The 17,560-nt window shown below is 34.1% G+C and overlaps 1 protein-coding gene across 5 annotated transcripts in view; it reads right to left on the bottom strand.

The window, feature by feature from the left end:
- Nucleotides 1-2,006: 2,006 nt before the first annotated feature.
- Nucleotides 2,007-17,560, bottom strand: part of SHOC2 (SHOC2 leucine rich repeat scaffold protein) — a 107,245-nt gene continuing 91,691 nt past the window's right edge. For all 5 annotated transcript variants that reach the window (XM_007087187.3, XM_042960984.1, XM_042960986.1 and 2 more), the window contains 5 exons: nt 14,068-14,256; nt 10,082-10,204; nt 6,612-6,749; nt 6,168-6,285; nt 2,007-4,103 (listed from right to left, as the gene is read on the bottom strand). In XM_007087187.3, the coding sequence (XP_007087249.1) occupies nt 3,895-4,103; nt 6,168-6,285; nt 6,612-6,749; nt 10,082-10,204; nt 14,068-14,256 (777 nt within the window). In that variant the 3' untranslated portion in view covers nt 2,007-3,894. The remainder of the gene's footprint in view (nt 4,104-6,167; nt 6,286-6,611; nt 6,750-10,081; nt 10,205-14,067; nt 14,257-17,560) is intronic.

Below are 17,560 nucleotides of genomic sequence, written 5' to 3'. Positions count from 1 at the left end.
TGAAAAACTGCAAATCTATGATGTGACTACATCCACCAGTGTAGTGTTGTTGCACAACGCACAACCTGCAAAACCTGTGACAGTCCTGTCCACACTACTCTGAATGGTGCAGACACTTCATAGTATGGACAGTAATACTTCCTCCTATCAAACCTTAACAAGTCCCCAATCTAAAACACCACAAATTACGATCCAGTGTGAAGTCTTGATTGTTAGCAAGTATTTACATTCAAAACAGTTTATATCTACAATACAGAATGTCAGCAGGATAGTTAACAAGTGTGTAAAGTTTGTTTAAAGGTAATAATGATCCAACTTCAGTTTTAAAAGTTAAAAATCTCCAAAAACTTACATTTTAACTTCTATTTCAAAGTTTAAAATAAACACACAAATGTTTCCTTGGAATTAGTGTTAATCGGCTTAAGAAGGCATTCTAGTCAGTAACAAAGTACAGATATGTATTTTATAAAACATTCGCTTCATTCTTTCTTAAACATAACACTCAAGATATCCTTTTATGTATAAACATCATAATTCTTTCATATTCGAATTCTCAGAGATGTGGGAGTCTACCACTGTCACGTGTCTTCCAATTGCCCAAATTGGCTTGTAAAGTCTAAACAAACAAAGAACACAGCAAGAGGAAAGTTTTAGCAAAGATATATAGTACACCATCCTTATCCTCTGGTATAGGCAGAAGGAAACCTTTCTTTATAAGTTGTTTGTTTTAGTTAAATTCGGACATTTCAGGAATTTATTCGCTTGTTTATATACACTGTGCCATTTGTTTGGATCTCATGTTAATCACCCAAGAATAACCATATAACCTGGTTTTCCAGAGACAGTTCTGACACATGGCTGTTGGGCCCAACATAATGACTAATAGTGCTCCCCATTTCTAAGCGTTCCATTTTATACACTTCAACCACAACCCATTCTTACTGATAAATAATTATAAATTCTGCAAGCTGAAATTTGCACTCAAGATGCATGGCTTAGCAGTAACTGACATGAAAAGTTGTAACAAATGTTATCACAGAAAGACTATATAAATTGTAATGTATAACCATTTATACATTTTAAATGATTCAGCCTTTAGAATGAGATAAGTTAGAAATATGCAATTACATTTTTAGAGGCCATTCCAATTTATCACCCACCTTTTAATAGAAGTACAAATAAACGTTTAGTGTATTTTCTCCTCCAAGAGTTTCTATCTTCTGTTTTCATGTGCATCTATCAAGTCCATAAATTATTTAGCATCTCCCCCTTTTTGTATGAAATAACCATATGGGATTTAAAAAGTACTGAACTATCAACAAAAGGACTGGTTGATATGGTCATTGCAGTTTTGCTACTATATATTAACAAAAAGCAAAGTTTAGAGCAACTTTTTACAATGTAACATTCTAACCACCCCCCCCCCCACCTTTTTTAGACTTACTGAGCCTAACAGAGAGACTTAAACCTGATTTCTTCAAAAGAAAGAAAAATGTTTGGATATGCCAATGAGTCCCACTGCAGTTTCAGGAAAAGTATTTGCTTATATGTAGTCATTGAACAGTATCCCTAAACTATTTAAATATTAAATATCAATTTCATAAGGGTATCCCAATTAGAGTCCACTTAGTTTCTTGTTAGAAGTAACAAAATTCATGGGCTCTTACAAGGTAGCAGCCTTAAAAAGGACATATGTTTTATACTTCTTACAACTTTTTTATAGAAGTCCTCAGCTATATATGGTTTGCCTAGAACATTACTTGTACACGTTAAGAGTGTGATCCTTCTGCATTTCTTTCTGTTGAAGACTAACATAAATGACAGCAGGGGAACCAAAATGTTTTAAAAATCAAATCTATTTTCATTTTTAAGAAACAATAACCTTTTCTCTCAAAAAAAAAAAAGACATTAGGTTACTGCCTTTAAAGTTCAAGTTCTATCATCTTTATACATAAACACACCTGGATATGATATTTTTTAAAAAACCACACATACACACAGGCATATAGAGCTGTAATAAACAAATTCCTTTTATAAACAAAATTTTAACTGAAAAGCCACAGTAGATGGAAAAAAAGAAGAAAGGATATTACTTGGTAAAATCCAGTGACATCTACAATAGTTTTACAGCACATTTAAGCATTCTAGGGTTTTATATCTTCACCTGCCTTCCATTTCTTACTTGTTCCTTAAAAAATTGCCAATTATGAATACAGGTTCAACCACAAACTTAGTCTTGATTTTGAGTGCCAGAAAAAGCAAAACATTCCAAATTTCTACCTTAATACAGCTTCAATTAAAAAATGGTTTTATTTAAAACACAATGCCCATCTAAATGGGAAAAAAAAAAAAAAAAAAGAAAACCAAGCAGCAATACTTAATTATACATAATATTCGTTATATGGGAAGTGTTTTCTAGGATGATATCTAGAATGCACTTGCTCTGTCTCTTCAATAATTAAATCGACTTAGGCTGACACTACCAAAAGTAAGATTACTGTATAAGGGGCACACACTTACAATACTGCTAGCCTTAAAAGCAGTAAAGCAAAAGAAAATGTATCAAATAGCACATGCACATCTTACAGAACTTCCACTGAACTGTCAATGGCTTCTATACAATGTGCCTCTTCTCCATAATTGTATTAACAACTACCAAGAAAGGAAAGATGAGATTAAAATCAAAGGTACTGAACTGAATTGTTTGAAGCCAGTGCCCCACATGTGGGGAAAAGTGCATTTAGTTCAGCAGCAATACAGCACAGTGTGAAGATATTGTGCTTAGACGCAGATATTCCAGAACTGAAAGATGTACAAGGCAAGTCAAGATATAAAACCATAGTACACTGTTAAATAACCTTGAAACATACATATATTGCAGTGTTCAAAGAAAAAACATTCATTTCATTGTACAAGGCTAGGGAGAAATCCTTAAAGTTACCTATTGTAGTTTATGATATAATAAATACATATCTATATAGCATTGTATATACATATATAGAATGTGTGTGTGTATGGGTGTGTAGGGTTTGTTTTTGTTTTGCCAAATTAATGTTAGTTTTTGTCATTCTGCAACTTTCAGGAGTGACAACTTTCATACTACAAGTTTCTGTTCCCCCAAACTTAAGAAAAGATATTTATTTATACTAGAAAAGGTCTCAATACCCTCCCCCCAACCTAAAGACTCACTTCAGATATTTTGCTTTACAATTGATCAGAGAAACACAATTAAAGGAATTCTAGAATTTTTGACTGTATCTTTTCACTTGCCAGTTGTTTCAACAAGCAAATATCTTTTAATATTTAAACCAGCTGATGCAAATTCTTTAGCAGAGGATATAAACTAGATTTCACTGATTAAAACAGAGCAAATCAAACAACAACAACAAAAAATCCAGTGATTTACTCTGACTGTAAACAATATATAAAATTTAAATCTCAAATTTCAAAATAAGTTAAAGAAAAATTCTACTTTTAGGGCCTATAATACTATAATGATCTGACAATTGGTAAGGGGAAAATGTATACAAAAAGTTGCAACAAAACTGTCCATTATTTTTGCTAAGAGAAAGTATATGTAACTATACTACCTCTGGCCCTTAAATTTAATAACTTCATAATTTGTTGGCAAATGTTTTAAGCAAACTGGCATTATCATATTACACAACAGAAAAACATCCATCAAGTTCAGCAAAGAAAACTTATATAAGCCTTTTGTACAGAATTAAAAAAAAAAATCTAAATGGCTATGATTCCTCTATTAGCAGAAACACATAATGCAGTCTTTATAAATCTGCCAAATATATCGATATCTACATAAATAGATACAGATATAGATATGAAACATTAATGGCAGTCTATTTTTGAACAGTGTGTGGGACCAGCAGATTTGTATCAGACCATGGCACGATATGGACCCTGCATCTTTAGGAACTGAATGATAAAAGAAGGACCCCCAGCAACAATCTGAGGTGGAAGGTGACTGAGTGGACAGTTCTCAATACTCATGATTGAAAGCTTGCTGCAAAGAGCCAGCTCAAAGGGAAGGCTATGCAGATTGGGGTTGTCATTCAAATACAGTTCTTCTAGGTTCTCCAGTGTACCTGTAAAAAAAAAAAAAAAAAAAAAAAAAAAAAGAGAAAGAAAATCAATTACTATTTTTTAACAAATTCATTACTATTTTAGGGGCACCTGGGTGGCTCAATTGGTTAAGTGTCCAACTTCGGCTCAGGTCATGATCTCACTGTTCGTGGGTTCGAGCCCCACGTCGGGCTCTATGCTGACAGCTCAGAGCCTAGAGCCTGGAGCCTGCTTCTGACTCTGTGTCTCCCTCTCTCTCTGCCCCTTCCCTGCTTGCTCTCTGTCTCTCAGATAAGAAAACATTAAAAAAAATTTTTTTAATTCATTACTATTTTAGAAATTCAATTGGGAATGATGTGGGCATTATATACACTGAATACATATTTCCTCTTCCTCTTGTCTCTTAGTTTTAAAGCTCTACAACCACAGTCTTAGATTTTGCTGCATATTCAAATCAAGTGGGGCCAATTTAAAGAACCCTTATATCCAGGTCACACTCCATACCAATTAAACCAGAATTTCTTCCTTTATGGTAGGTTTTTAAACTTTTTTTTTTTTTTTTTTTTAACACACATGCTGTATCTCCAAGGATTCTGTTCAGAACAACTTGGCATTGGTATGCATTTTTTCAAAACTCCAGAGGTAAGTTTATTGTAAATCAGTGCTTATCATCACTTTCCTATTATAGATACTGTGATAATGTCTTTTACTAATAAATTTATCATGTGGAAAGATTTTTGTTACTGGGTATATAAATCCTTCACAAAGACAGGTTATCACATATGTGGCAGGAAGCCAAAAATCAACTTATGTAATCTTTGAAAAATTTATCTTAGACTCTCTTAGGATATTCACGCTTTGTAGGCAAATGTCTCCTGCAATCACATGAGGCTAGATGAATAAACATACTAAAAATGAAGTCACCTCCAGTGTTTTCTAATTTTTAAACTTAAAAATCTGTAATATTTGATAGCTGTATGCAGAAGACTAATGAAAATAATGGCTACCGGGTAATGGATATTCACATTTAAGATTTTACTTAATATTCAGAGCAACCCTATGAGAAGTTACTATTATCATCCTTCCTTTGCACAAGTAGAAAACCTAAAGGCTTATGGCTTATCCAAAGCCATAAAGCCAATGAGCAGCACGGCCAGATTTTGAATGGTCTATTTTACTTCTTTTTTTTTAATTGAAGTATAATTTACATTATAACTTCAAAATCATTCTTTTTGAGAGAGAGAGAGAGAGAGAGAGACGGGGGGGGGGGGGGAGGGGGGAGGGGGGGAGGGGGAGAGAGAGAGAGAGCGCGAGCACGTGCACATACAAGCAGAGGAAGAGGGGGAAAGAGAATCTTAAGCAGGCTCCACACCCTGAGTGGAGCCCAACATGGAGCTCGATCTCACAACCATGAGGATCATGACCTGAGCTGAAATCAAGAGTCGGACACTTAACCAGCTGAGCCACCCAGGCACCCCAATTCCAAACTCATTCTTAATCACTATTCTAAAAAGCGTCTGAAACAGCATGGTATATATGCAAGAAAATAATGCGTGAAACTACTAATTTAAGAACTATAATGTGACCTCAATCGATTCTCTTTGTAAAATGGGGTTACAACTTGAATTGCCTAAAATTCAAGGTAGTCATATTGATTATATGAAATAATGGATATGAACACTTAGAAAATTTGAAAGTACTGTCAAATATTAATTTAATCAAATATCCTAAAACCTCATAAGGAAATGTTCTTTTGGCATTGGATATTACTAATTTAATTCAAGTTTATATAATTTTTAAATGTAGAGGAAACAGAGGATAACTTTTCTAAAATAAGGTTAAATACTGGAAATGTAAGTATGCTAAAACATTCTCAAATAAAATATTAACTCTAATACCCCATGCGGAAATCTCACCAAAACTAACCAACGAACTAAGAACTGGTGCTCTATAAAAATACAAAATAAAAAATCTTGACTCTGATGTAACATCAGATGACAAAAACAGATTTGTCCTATCTGAAACACTGCTTGAACATACAAGAGCAAATTAGTAAGTACAGAGTCAAGCATCCAAAAGGTTCATACCAATTTCTTCAGGAAGATGAGTAAGTAGGTTCTCTCCAAGGCCTAGATGTGTGAGATTGGTAAGGTGACCAATGCCTCTAGGAAGGGTAGTCAACTGGTTGTTTGTCAAGACTAATTTCTAAAAGATTAACAAAACAAAAGAGAAATACATATATATTCCTTACTACTGATGTAAATGTAAAACAATACATCTACTAAACTAATAAGAAATTAATAAGTAAATTAGATTGGGTAAGAATCACTCAATAAATTTTACTTTCAAAATATATCATTTGTTAGAAAACAAAAAGCAGGCTACATAAGCATAAAACTGAGCCTTACTGCTACAACAGAAAAATCTCTAATTCAAGAATTAGATCAAATTCTTAAGAAAAATGCACAATTTGGAATGCACCCCAAAAACTTTAGTCATAGAACTATAAAATCACCAGGATAATGTTTTACCTGTAAATCCTTAAGATAAGCAATTTCATTTGGCAAGGACTCCAATTTGTTCTCTTCTAGATCCAATTCTCTTAACTTCCTAAGGTTTCCAAGACCATGGGGAAGCTTTTTTAGAAGATTGTTTGACAGTATTAGAACCTAAGAGAAATTATTGACAGTATTTAGTAACTCAAGAAATGGGAGTTATATATTACCATGTGTGGCTTAAAATTTATTAAACTACTAATTTTCTAAACAGTGAATATTAAGGGTAATGTTCATTTATATAACATAAAACATTTAATTTACTATTCTTAAAAAAAACACCAGTTACTGGAAATAAAAGATTTTAAGTCAAAGCTAATGAAAGCAAAAGTTTAACTTTAACCATATTACAAAAAAATGTAAAATTAACTACTTGCACTAAAATTCATATAGTTAATGGTGTTTTGATACTGAATGATTACCAATGGGAATCTGATAGGAAGCCACTTATTTGTTCAAAACCCCTTACAAACTATCATTTAAGGGTGGTTAACAACTGATTTCTAAACTGCTAATTCAAAGCCCTACAGTTATTAGCTATGGTATATTTATTACATTGCAAGCCATCCTGTAATACACCGAAGAGAGAAAAAAGTGGTTGAGAAAGATAGTTCCTCTTCTTAGAGAAATTACAGTGGTAGTGGTGGAGAAAGTAGGGAGACAATACTAGGTATGGGACAGTGACAAGAGCACTGAATGGAAAGACCTACGTAAAGTTTTGGGCTAATATTTTATGCCCACTTGTTTTCCCCAAAGTTACACCATACATAGTAAAATGAACATATGTAATAAGACCAAAAAATAATGATAATAATGATAATAGCTATTATTTATTGAGTTTACTACTTGCAAGGCACTAAATGCATTGCGTATGTGTGTTATCACATTTAATCCTAACTACAGCCTGTGAGGTAAATACTATCTTCTTCATTTCACAGCTGAGGAAACAGAAGCTTGGACAAGTTAAATCCATAGAGATAAAAGTGGAATTGTACCTAGATCTGTCTTGCTTCAAAGCTCATGCTTTTTAACCATTATGCCATACTATTTTGGCTTACTAAATAAAATGATTAAAAAAAAAGAAATTAGATTTTTTTTAAAAACATGGATACAGAGGAAACTTTTAAAAAATATTTTACTATTAGTAAGCTTTTTCGTCAAAAGGATGAAAATTCTAGGGACTCAGAAGCAGGAGAAATCATCCTTGACTAAAGAGAACATTAAGATGAATCTTTAATTATGGAAAAAATTTTTAAAAGAAAAAATTAAAGGGATGAGGGGAGGGCATTCTAGATATTGGGAACAGTAAGACTAAATGTGCAGAGTTAGAAACACGCACAAATTTCCAACAAAGAAAACAGTCTAATTAGTAAATAAAAGAATACATGGGTAAATAGGATGTAAAAGTGGGCCAGAATCGTATGAAAGGTTCTCAATGCCAGTCTGAGGAATCTAGAATTATTTTGGTAGACAACAATACAGGATTTTTTTTTTTTTTTTTTTGGTTTTGTGTGTTGGTTTTTTTTTTTAAATAATTTTATTTTTTAAAATTTACATCCAAATTAGTTAGGATATAGTGAAACAATGATTTCAGGAGTAGATTTCTTAATGCCCCTTACTCATTTAGCCCATCCCCCCTCCCACAACCCTTCCAGCAACTCTGTTTGTTCTCTATATTTATGAGTCTCTTCTGTTTTGTCCCCCTTCCTGTTTTTATATTATTTTTGTTTCCCTTCCCTTATGTTCATCTGTTTTGTTTCTTAAGGTCCTCATATGAGTGAAGTCATACGATTTTTGTCTTTCTCTAATTTCACTTAGCATAATACCTTCCAGTTCCATCCATGTAGTTGCAAATGGCAAGATTTTATTCTTTTTGATTGCCAAGTAATACTCCATCATATATATATATATATACACACATATATATGTGTATATATATACATACATATATATCTATATATCACATATATATGTGTGTATATATATATACATATATATATATATATATATATATATATATGTATGTGTGTGTATGTGTGTATATATATATATATACACATACACACACACACACCCCACATCTTCTTTATCCATTCATCCATCGATGGACATTTGGGCTCTTTCCATACTTTGGCTATTGTCGATAGTGCCGCTGTTGCTGCCTGAGTTGTTAATGTTAGCCATTCTGACAGGTGTAAGGTGGTATCTCATTGTGGTTTTGATTTGTATTTCCCTGATGATGAGTGATGTTGAGCGTTTTTTCATGTGTTGGTTGGCCATCTGGATGTCTTCCTTGGAGAAGTGTCTATTCATGTCTTTCGCCCATTTCTTCACTGGATTATTTGTTTTTTGGGTGTTGAGTTTGAGAAGTTCTGTATGTATAAATTTTGGATACTAACCCTTTATCTGATATGTCATTTGCAAACATCTTCTCCCATTCCGTCGGCTGCCTTTTAGTTTTGCTGACTGTTTCCTTTGCTGTGCAGAAGCTTTTTAGTTTGATGAGGTCCCAGTAGTTCATTTTTGCTTTTGTTTCCCTTGCCTCCAGAGATGTGTTGAGTAAGAAGTTGCTGTGGGCAAGATCAAAGAGGTTTTTGCCTGCTTTCTCCTCGAGGATTTTGATAGCTTCCTGTCTTACATTGAGGTCTTTCATCCATTTTGAGTTTATTTTTGTGGATGGTGTAAGAAAGTGGTCCAGGTTCATTCTTCTGCATGTCGCTGTCCAGTTTTCCCAGCACCACTTGCTGAAGAGACTGTCTTTATTCCATTGGATATTCTTTCCTGCTTTGTCAAAGATTAGTTGGCCATACGTTTGTGGGTCCATTTCTGGGTTCTCTCTTCTGATCCATTGATCTGAGTGTCTGTTCTTGTGCCAATACCATACTGCCTTGATGATTAAGCTTTGTAGTATAGCTTGAAGTCTGAGATTGTGATGCCTCCTGCTTTGGTTTTCTTTTTCAAGATTGCTTTGGCTATTCGGGGTCTTTTCTGGTTCCACACAAATTTTAGGATTATTTGTTCTAGCTCTGTGAAGAATGCTGGTGTTACTTTGATAGGGATTGCACTGAATACGTAGATTGCTTTGGGTAGTATCGACATTTTAACAATATTTGTTCTTCCTATCCAGGAGTGCAGGATTCTTGAACACAGTTAAGGGAAAAAATATGTTCTAAAATATGCTAAATTTTAGAGACCTTTTCTTTCAAAGACACATTATAGCATTCAAACCTACCAACTTTTAGTGGACAAGAGTAATTCAGAAGCATTGAGACCAGATTATGTTCACACTTCATCAAGCTAATGGAGTTGTAGGTTTAAGAGAGCTCTAATATTTTTACATATGATCTTCTCCCAAAGAAATTGCTTATTTGAACTGGAAAGTTTGTAAGTGAGGTAACTGCAGAAGGGTTTAAGGAGTTCTAAATAAACGGCTCTTTTATACTCACCTCAAGAGAAACAAGACCAGACACATCCTCAGGAATCTTTGTGAGCTGATTAGTGGCTAAATTCAATTCTACCATACTGGTCCAAGTTCCAAAATCCAAGGGAAGTGATGTCAACTGATTGTCCTGGCAAAGACAAAAAAAAAAAGTAACCAAGGTAGAACCACAAAAACTAAGCTCCATATATATACCTCCCTATGGAAAGAGAATGCTTAATTAAACACAAAACTTTATTCCCCTTTTTGATATCCAAATAAAGAAATTTAAAAGCAACAAAAAATATAAGCCTCCAAAGTTTTTCAGACAGTAATTAGGTTTTTATTTTGAACTGGAAGCTTGTTCCTTATGTGATTATCAGTATTGGATATGGAAAAATAGACTATACAGACCTAACACTGAGATGTCAAAGGTTCCAGTGAAAACCAGGTTTTCCCCATTTCACAATAATATACAGCAATCATGGAATAAAATGTGGATGGTCATGAGCACAATAGAAGAAGAAACATCTAATTATAGCCCATGAGGAAACCAAATAAGCTCAGCTATTCTAGAAATACTGAGCAATAAATAGGAGAGAAAAAAGTCTAAAGAAGACAGCAAATTAAATCATTAAAACACTAATTGGAAGTATCCACAATTATACTTTAAAAATCCATATAAGAGATGGTAAAAATACATTTTTCAGTGAATAATAAAAACAGATGATGAAACAGTAGGATACTAATTTTGTTTAAAAATGAGATATATATAGGGATGCCTGGGTGGTTCAGTCAGTTGAGCGTCTAACTTTGGCTCAAGTCATGATCTCACGGTTCGTGAGTTTGAGCCCTGCATTGGGTTCACTGCTGTCACTGCAGAGCCCACTTCGAACTCTGTCCCCCTCTCTCTCTGCCCCTCCCCTGCTGGTGCTTTCTCAAAAATAGACATTAAAAAAAAAAAAGTAGATATTGCTATATGCAGAAAAAAGTGAAATATATGCCAGTGATTCACTATTTTTCTTCTTGCTTCTTCGTGTCTATGTCTAAACACATCTTCATCAATAACACTTACCACACTGTTTTTGTTGGGGCTTTTGGTATCAAAAGAGGACCATCAGTACCCTGATGTTCACTAATGTGTTAACAGTGATGCTACCTCTCAGTGGTAGGATTATTTTATGTCCTTTTTGTTAATCTGTATTTTAAATTTTTTCTGCAATATACATGGATTACTCATCTCATTTTACACAAAACCATCCATAAGAGAAATCTAAAGTAGCAAACATCCATTTGAAACCAAGTTTTTATTTTATTATAATATTTATATTTACTACCTATTCAGTGTAACATTAAACAAATTTTTTAATGCTTATTTTTGAGAGACAGAGAGAGAGAGAGAGAGAGAGAGAGAGAGAGAGAGAGAGAGACAGAGAGAGAGACGGAGTGCAAGTGGGAGAGGGGCAGAGAAAGAGACAAAATCCGAAGCAGGCTCCAGGCTCTGAGCTGTCAGCACAGAGCATGACGCAAGGCTCAAAGCCACGAACATGAGATCATAACCTGAACTGAAGTCATATGCTAAACCGACTGAGAGCCATCCAGGTGCCCCCACTGTAACAATTAAACTTATTAACTACTGGTAATTAATTGTATAAGGCATTTTCATTAAAAAAATTTACTACTGGTGCTTATATGAGGAGGAAAATGTCAGGTTTCATTTTGACTTCTTACAAAAAAGTTTTATTAAACATTTGTCATATTGAAGAAAAATTAAGGCAAAGATCTACTCAAACTTTTCTTATTTCACTGAAAACAACAAGCCTTCCTAAGCTAACATTATAATAATGTCATATCTATAAAAATGTATCACCAAATGCAAAAGCCAATGAACACCTGGACTGCTGCTGTTCTAAGCCTCTACTGACCATTCAGAATTAATACCATTACCACTGGTAAATCTTATGTAACTGAAATGATGAACAATACATTTTATACCTGCTTAAGATTATAAGATTATCTTGAATTTCCACTAGTTCACTTATATACTTCTAAAGAATATAAAATATGTATTTATGAACAAGTATAGATAGAATCAATAAATTGTACATTTAGACTACAGTTTAAAGAACCACAATTATGCTGAAATAGTTCACCAAAGATAAAAGAATGTAGTAAGATACAACAGAAAGAACACTTATACCTGGAAGCAGGAAATCTAGGTCTCCTGGATTCCTACACTTCAGCCATAAATTAGCTATATGGCCAATTTATTTATCACCTCTCAGCCTAAAGTTTATTCACTATAAATTAAATCATTGGAAAAATCAGGTTTCATTTCGTTCCTCCTTTTTAATGTGAAACATATTCACTGTAGAGAATATAGATAAGCAAAAAGAAACTAAAGATCACCCATCAAAAGAAAATACTTCCAAGTAATGTATCTCATGAGGGGTTAACATCCAAAATATATGAAGAATCCCTATAACTCAATAGCAAAAGAACAATCCGATTAAAAAATAGGCAGCGGATGTGGATAGACATTTTCCCAAAGACATACAGATGGCCAACAGGTACATGAAAAGATGTTCAACATCACTAGTCATCAGGAAAACGCAAATCAAAACCACAATGAGATACCATCTCACACCTATCAGAATGGTTGTTAGCAAAAAGACAAGAAACAACAAGTATTGGTGAATATAAGAAAAATAAGAGAATCTTTGTGCACTGTTGGTGGGAATGTAAATGGGTGCAGCCACTATGGAAAATGGTATGGAGGTTCCTCAAAAAATCAAAAGTAGAATTACCATATAATCCCCCAATCCCACTTCTTGGTATTTATCTGAAGGAAATGACAACATTAACTCAAAAAGACATATGCATCCCCCTGTTCATTGCAGCATTATTTACGATAGCCAAGATACGGAAGCAACCTAAGTGTTCACAGATGAATGAATAAAGAAGTTTCAGTACACACACACACACACACACACACACACACACACACAAACAGTATTCAGCCATAAAAAATCTTGTCATTTGTGACAACATGAATGGACCTTGAGAGCATCATGTTCAGTGAAGTAAATCAGATGGAGAAAGACAGATACCATATGATCTCACTTATGCAGAATCAAAACAAAACACCAAACTCAAAAATAAAAAGAACATATTGATGGTTGTCAGAGGTGAAGGTTAGGTGGAAAACTAGGTGAACAGAGTCAAAATAAGTCATGACGCTGTCAGATACAGCATGGCAGCTACAGTTAATAATACTGTATTACATATCTGAAAGTTGTTAAGAGACTAAATCTTAGAAGTTCTCATCACAAGAAAAAAAATTCTGTAAGTATGTATGGCGATCAGTGCTAAGTAGACTTATTGTGATGATCATTTCCCAATATACAAATATTGAACCATTATGTTGTGCAACTGAAATACAATGTCAATTATTCCTCAATAAAAAAGACCATCCATAGTTCTGATATCCAAAAATAAACATTTTGATAAATGTTGGTTATATGTATACATATAAATCTACAGATATCTAGTATTTAATTATGAACGTTAAGAATAGTTTTTAAAAACCGTGGAAAGTCTTGCATGCTGTAACTTTTTTCTAGTTGATAAACTGAGAATGTTTCAACTGGCATTTAATATTCTCCTAACTAGAGTATTATTTTTAATGACTTCAGAGAATTCCATTGAAGATATAGGAGTTTTAAAAAATGAAATTTTTATTAAGTTGGTACCAATTAAACAGTTAAATAGAAAGCTCTACAATAAATATCCCTACAACTGTGCTTTTATGGACATTCATGATTATTTCTTTAGGACAAAATGCTAAAATATTTGTTATCTAATACAAATTGCCCTGAACTATCATTATCAGTTTAGACCCCATCAGCAAAACACAAGTACCTATTCTCCACACTGATAGAGAAAATGCCAATATTAATAGAAGTACTAGTAATAGGAGCAAAATTTCCCCCCTCAATACAAACAGAGGCTTACCTTCATATTTAGCTTACTTAATACTTTTGCTCTGGAGAAAATTCCAAATGGGATTTTATTGATTCGATTGTGTTCCATGTTGAGGGAATAGATGGTGGAAAACTGAGATGGACCACCTACTGGATATAACTGGAAGCAATTTCTAGCTAAGGTCAAACTGTTCAGTTTCACAAGACTTGACAGAAGACTCTGTAAACAAATAAAATAAACATAGGAATCAGAATTGTAACAAGATTTACTTCAGAGTACAGAGCGACAGTCACAAATGCCTCAAAGGGCCTTACAGGTAACAAATGACAGAGACTGGTTGGGATGGCTCTGTAATGCCTCATATAGAGCAGTCACTTCTCAGCTCTAGCTAATTGTTGCCTTCTAGGAATGTGAAGCCAACAGTCAGATTTTCAGATTTTACAAAGAACAGAAAACTCATATAAACTCTGATTTTTATTCATTGGCTTCGGCTTATTTAAAACACTCAATGAAGAAAATATGTCTGTAAGAGGTTATCTCCTGAGCGTCCAGTTTAAGAACTTTGCAGAGCAGAATCTTTGGCATCCGACAGTCCTGGGTCTGAGTCCCAGCCCTGCCACTTGCTATGTGACCAAGCCTATTCAGGTCTGAGTTAATTATCCTCTAAATTATTATTAACATAATACCTGGCTCAGAGTAAGCTGTTATGCAGTAATTTAATGGCTCCTCTAAGGAATATTCGATTCAGAAGATAACACTTCCTGATATTACATAATATTGCTTTTCCATATGGGAAAATTTCAGAGGGAAATATCCATCTATCAATCCAGTGTTTACTGCACAGAATAGCCCCATATCCCCTTACTTCAGCCTCCTACCATGTAACCACAGTGCGAGGTGTTCAGGTATTACAAAACAATCTCTGCCATTAAAAAGACTAAACCCTATTTAGAGAAATAAAGCACACGGATAGTAAAAAAATAATACATAACTGTATAATCAATAATAAATTACATGTAATTGACTCTTGTTACTCAAAGTATGTTTGAAAGAAAAGTAGCATTAGCTTGTTAGAAATCTAGACTCTTAGGTCCCACTCCTACAGAATCGATATGAATCTTAACGAGATTCCCAAGTGATTTGTAGCCCCATTAATATTTGAGAAACACTGGTATGAGCTATAAAATAGTTTGGAATTCTGGCTCTACCTTTCAGTAGCTTGTGACTTTGGGCAAAATATTTCTCCAAGCCTTAATTAATTCCTTTGTAAAATGATGATGCCTTATTTTATAAGTTGTAGTGGAGACAATTTAAAGAGATAAAATACATAGCTTTACAATCTCTAGCATATAATAAGTGCTTAAATTGTAAGTCCCTTCTCTATTTAAAGAAAAGAAGGAATACTGGAATAACTGGAAAAGCAGGAAGAGACTGACATCTTGAAGGATGGAAAAAATTTAAATATTCAGAAGTAGAAAAAACAGTGAAAGCAGGGAAGAAACAAACCATGTGAGGTGTGTTATTTTAAATAGTGCTCAAATACCAGCTGTATACCATGAGAAAACTGAAGACTTAGTACCTGAAGTGTCAGCTGATTTGCAAGGCCAGCCGAAGGAATGAAATAACTATGTAATTGAAGGTATAATTATATGGTGAACTGAAACTTGTTCTTTATTCTTAACATTAAGCAGCTTTCAACATTTGTCTACTGATGTGCACAGATAAAAGGAAGAGCTCAGGTGAGAGTGGTGAGAAACCGCATGGCAGTCAATTCAAGAAAAATGTCTACATCCTACTTTACAGAAACAATGCACAAAGTTTTGAGTCTCATGGCAAAAATGTTATTTTTATTATTCTTACAGCTAACTTTATGGACATTCTTCTTTGCAAACAACTGAGGGTATCTAAAAAGTGGCAACAAGAAGGCAGGTCTCCAACCTTTCATTCCTAGGTCATATGATGAAGCTTTGCAGTTGCTCACCATCGTTTTAAAGTCAGACACATGTGGATCCCCACTTAGGACTTCCACTTACCAGTTTTGTAACTTTTAGTGAATTAGACAATCAATATGTATCTCACAGTACTCCCAGAAAAATATCTAAGGTAACAAATTTGGCCAAAAACATAACTCTCCTTAAGTCTTATTACCCTTCCTAGCTGATAATACCCCAATAATTAGTACGATTATAGTGAAGAATTAAATGGGATAATCCATGTAGAGCTCCTAGCCTTACACCTTAAGCTCATGTGCTTGAATTTATTACATTCCTTTTTCTTATGTGTTTGTATCCACACTAAAACTAGTCTATTTTCAGACAGTCATCAAGTGGAAAAGTATATAGTCATTTTGCTGGCTCTGATTTCAGCCATGAGCCCCAACTGAAAACCACTTTCCTGATTTTACATGCCTAACCCAGCTTGAATGTCTAGTAAGTGCTGTCTAATGGATTTTATTGTTTTCCTTACTGTGCTCATTATAAATGCAGATAATTACATATTTGCATTAGGAATATGCTGCTTCCAAAGCACACAGACCACTTTTTTTAAGTACTTATTTGAGACTTAATGCTTTCCCAGATTTGGACAAGGCCAGTCAAGGGTTTTCCCCAGAGCTTCTCTATCTGCAAACAGGCCAGTTTAAATACATGTGCACACACACGCACACACCACTTCTTCCACAGCAAGACTGAAGAGAGCTGTTCTCTTTATAATTCTCTTATCAAAAATAAATCTTGACTAATTTCAGTCGCAAAATATTTTATGTGAAACTACTCAGCACAATGTCTGTATCCTAAGAGATACCCAATTATTAGTTTCCCCCCACATATAAGTGGATATAAAAAAAAATTTTTAATTTTCTCACTTTTTGAAATTTAATAAGTACCCAGTCTTTGTATTTAGTCTCATAGACATTGTAAAAGTAGTCAGTCTTATTTAAGCTCACATCCTAAAAGAATCCCAACAAGGTCTAAATACTGTGCTAATTACTGTTAGCAAAGGGGATGATATTAAATAGTAGAACCCCACCCATTTTTACCATTCTAAATTACCGCTAGCAAAGAAAGACAAAAATCCAGACAGTCTAGCTGTTAGGGCTGTATCTACAATCTGTGGATTCTATTCCTTATCCTATTTAAAACGCAGGGTGAGATACTGTCACACAGCAGTGGCAGTAAACTGGTCCATCCTAGAAGACTACAATCCTGGAAAACTCATTTTTGTACTCTGATCAGTATTCTAAAAATCCAAACAGCCAGAACAACAGAAGCAAAATTAATAGGTACTACTTTTTTCTGTATCCCTAAGAAATCAATTAAATACATTTTATAAACTAATCACTACAAGTTCATAGCTTCATGTACTCAAATTGTTATAAATCATAGTATGTATCTGAAAATATCCACCCAAAGCAACTTTATTTTTAACGTTTATTTATTTTTGAGAGAAATAGAGAGACAGAGAGAGACAGAGCAAGCGCACAAGCACCAGCATGGGAGGGGCAGAGAGAGAGAGGGGGACACAC

Source organism: Panthera tigris, chromosome D2, assembly GCF_018350195.1.
Source record: "Panthera tigris isolate Pti1 chromosome D2, P.tigris_Pti1_mat1.1, whole genome shotgun sequence".
Classification (NCBI taxonomy): domain Eukaryota; kingdom Metazoa; phylum Chordata; class Mammalia; order Carnivora; family Felidae; genus Panthera; species Panthera tigris.
The sequence above is the reverse complement of the archived record's forward strand: the minus strand, read 5'-3'. Positions and strand labels throughout refer to the sequence as shown.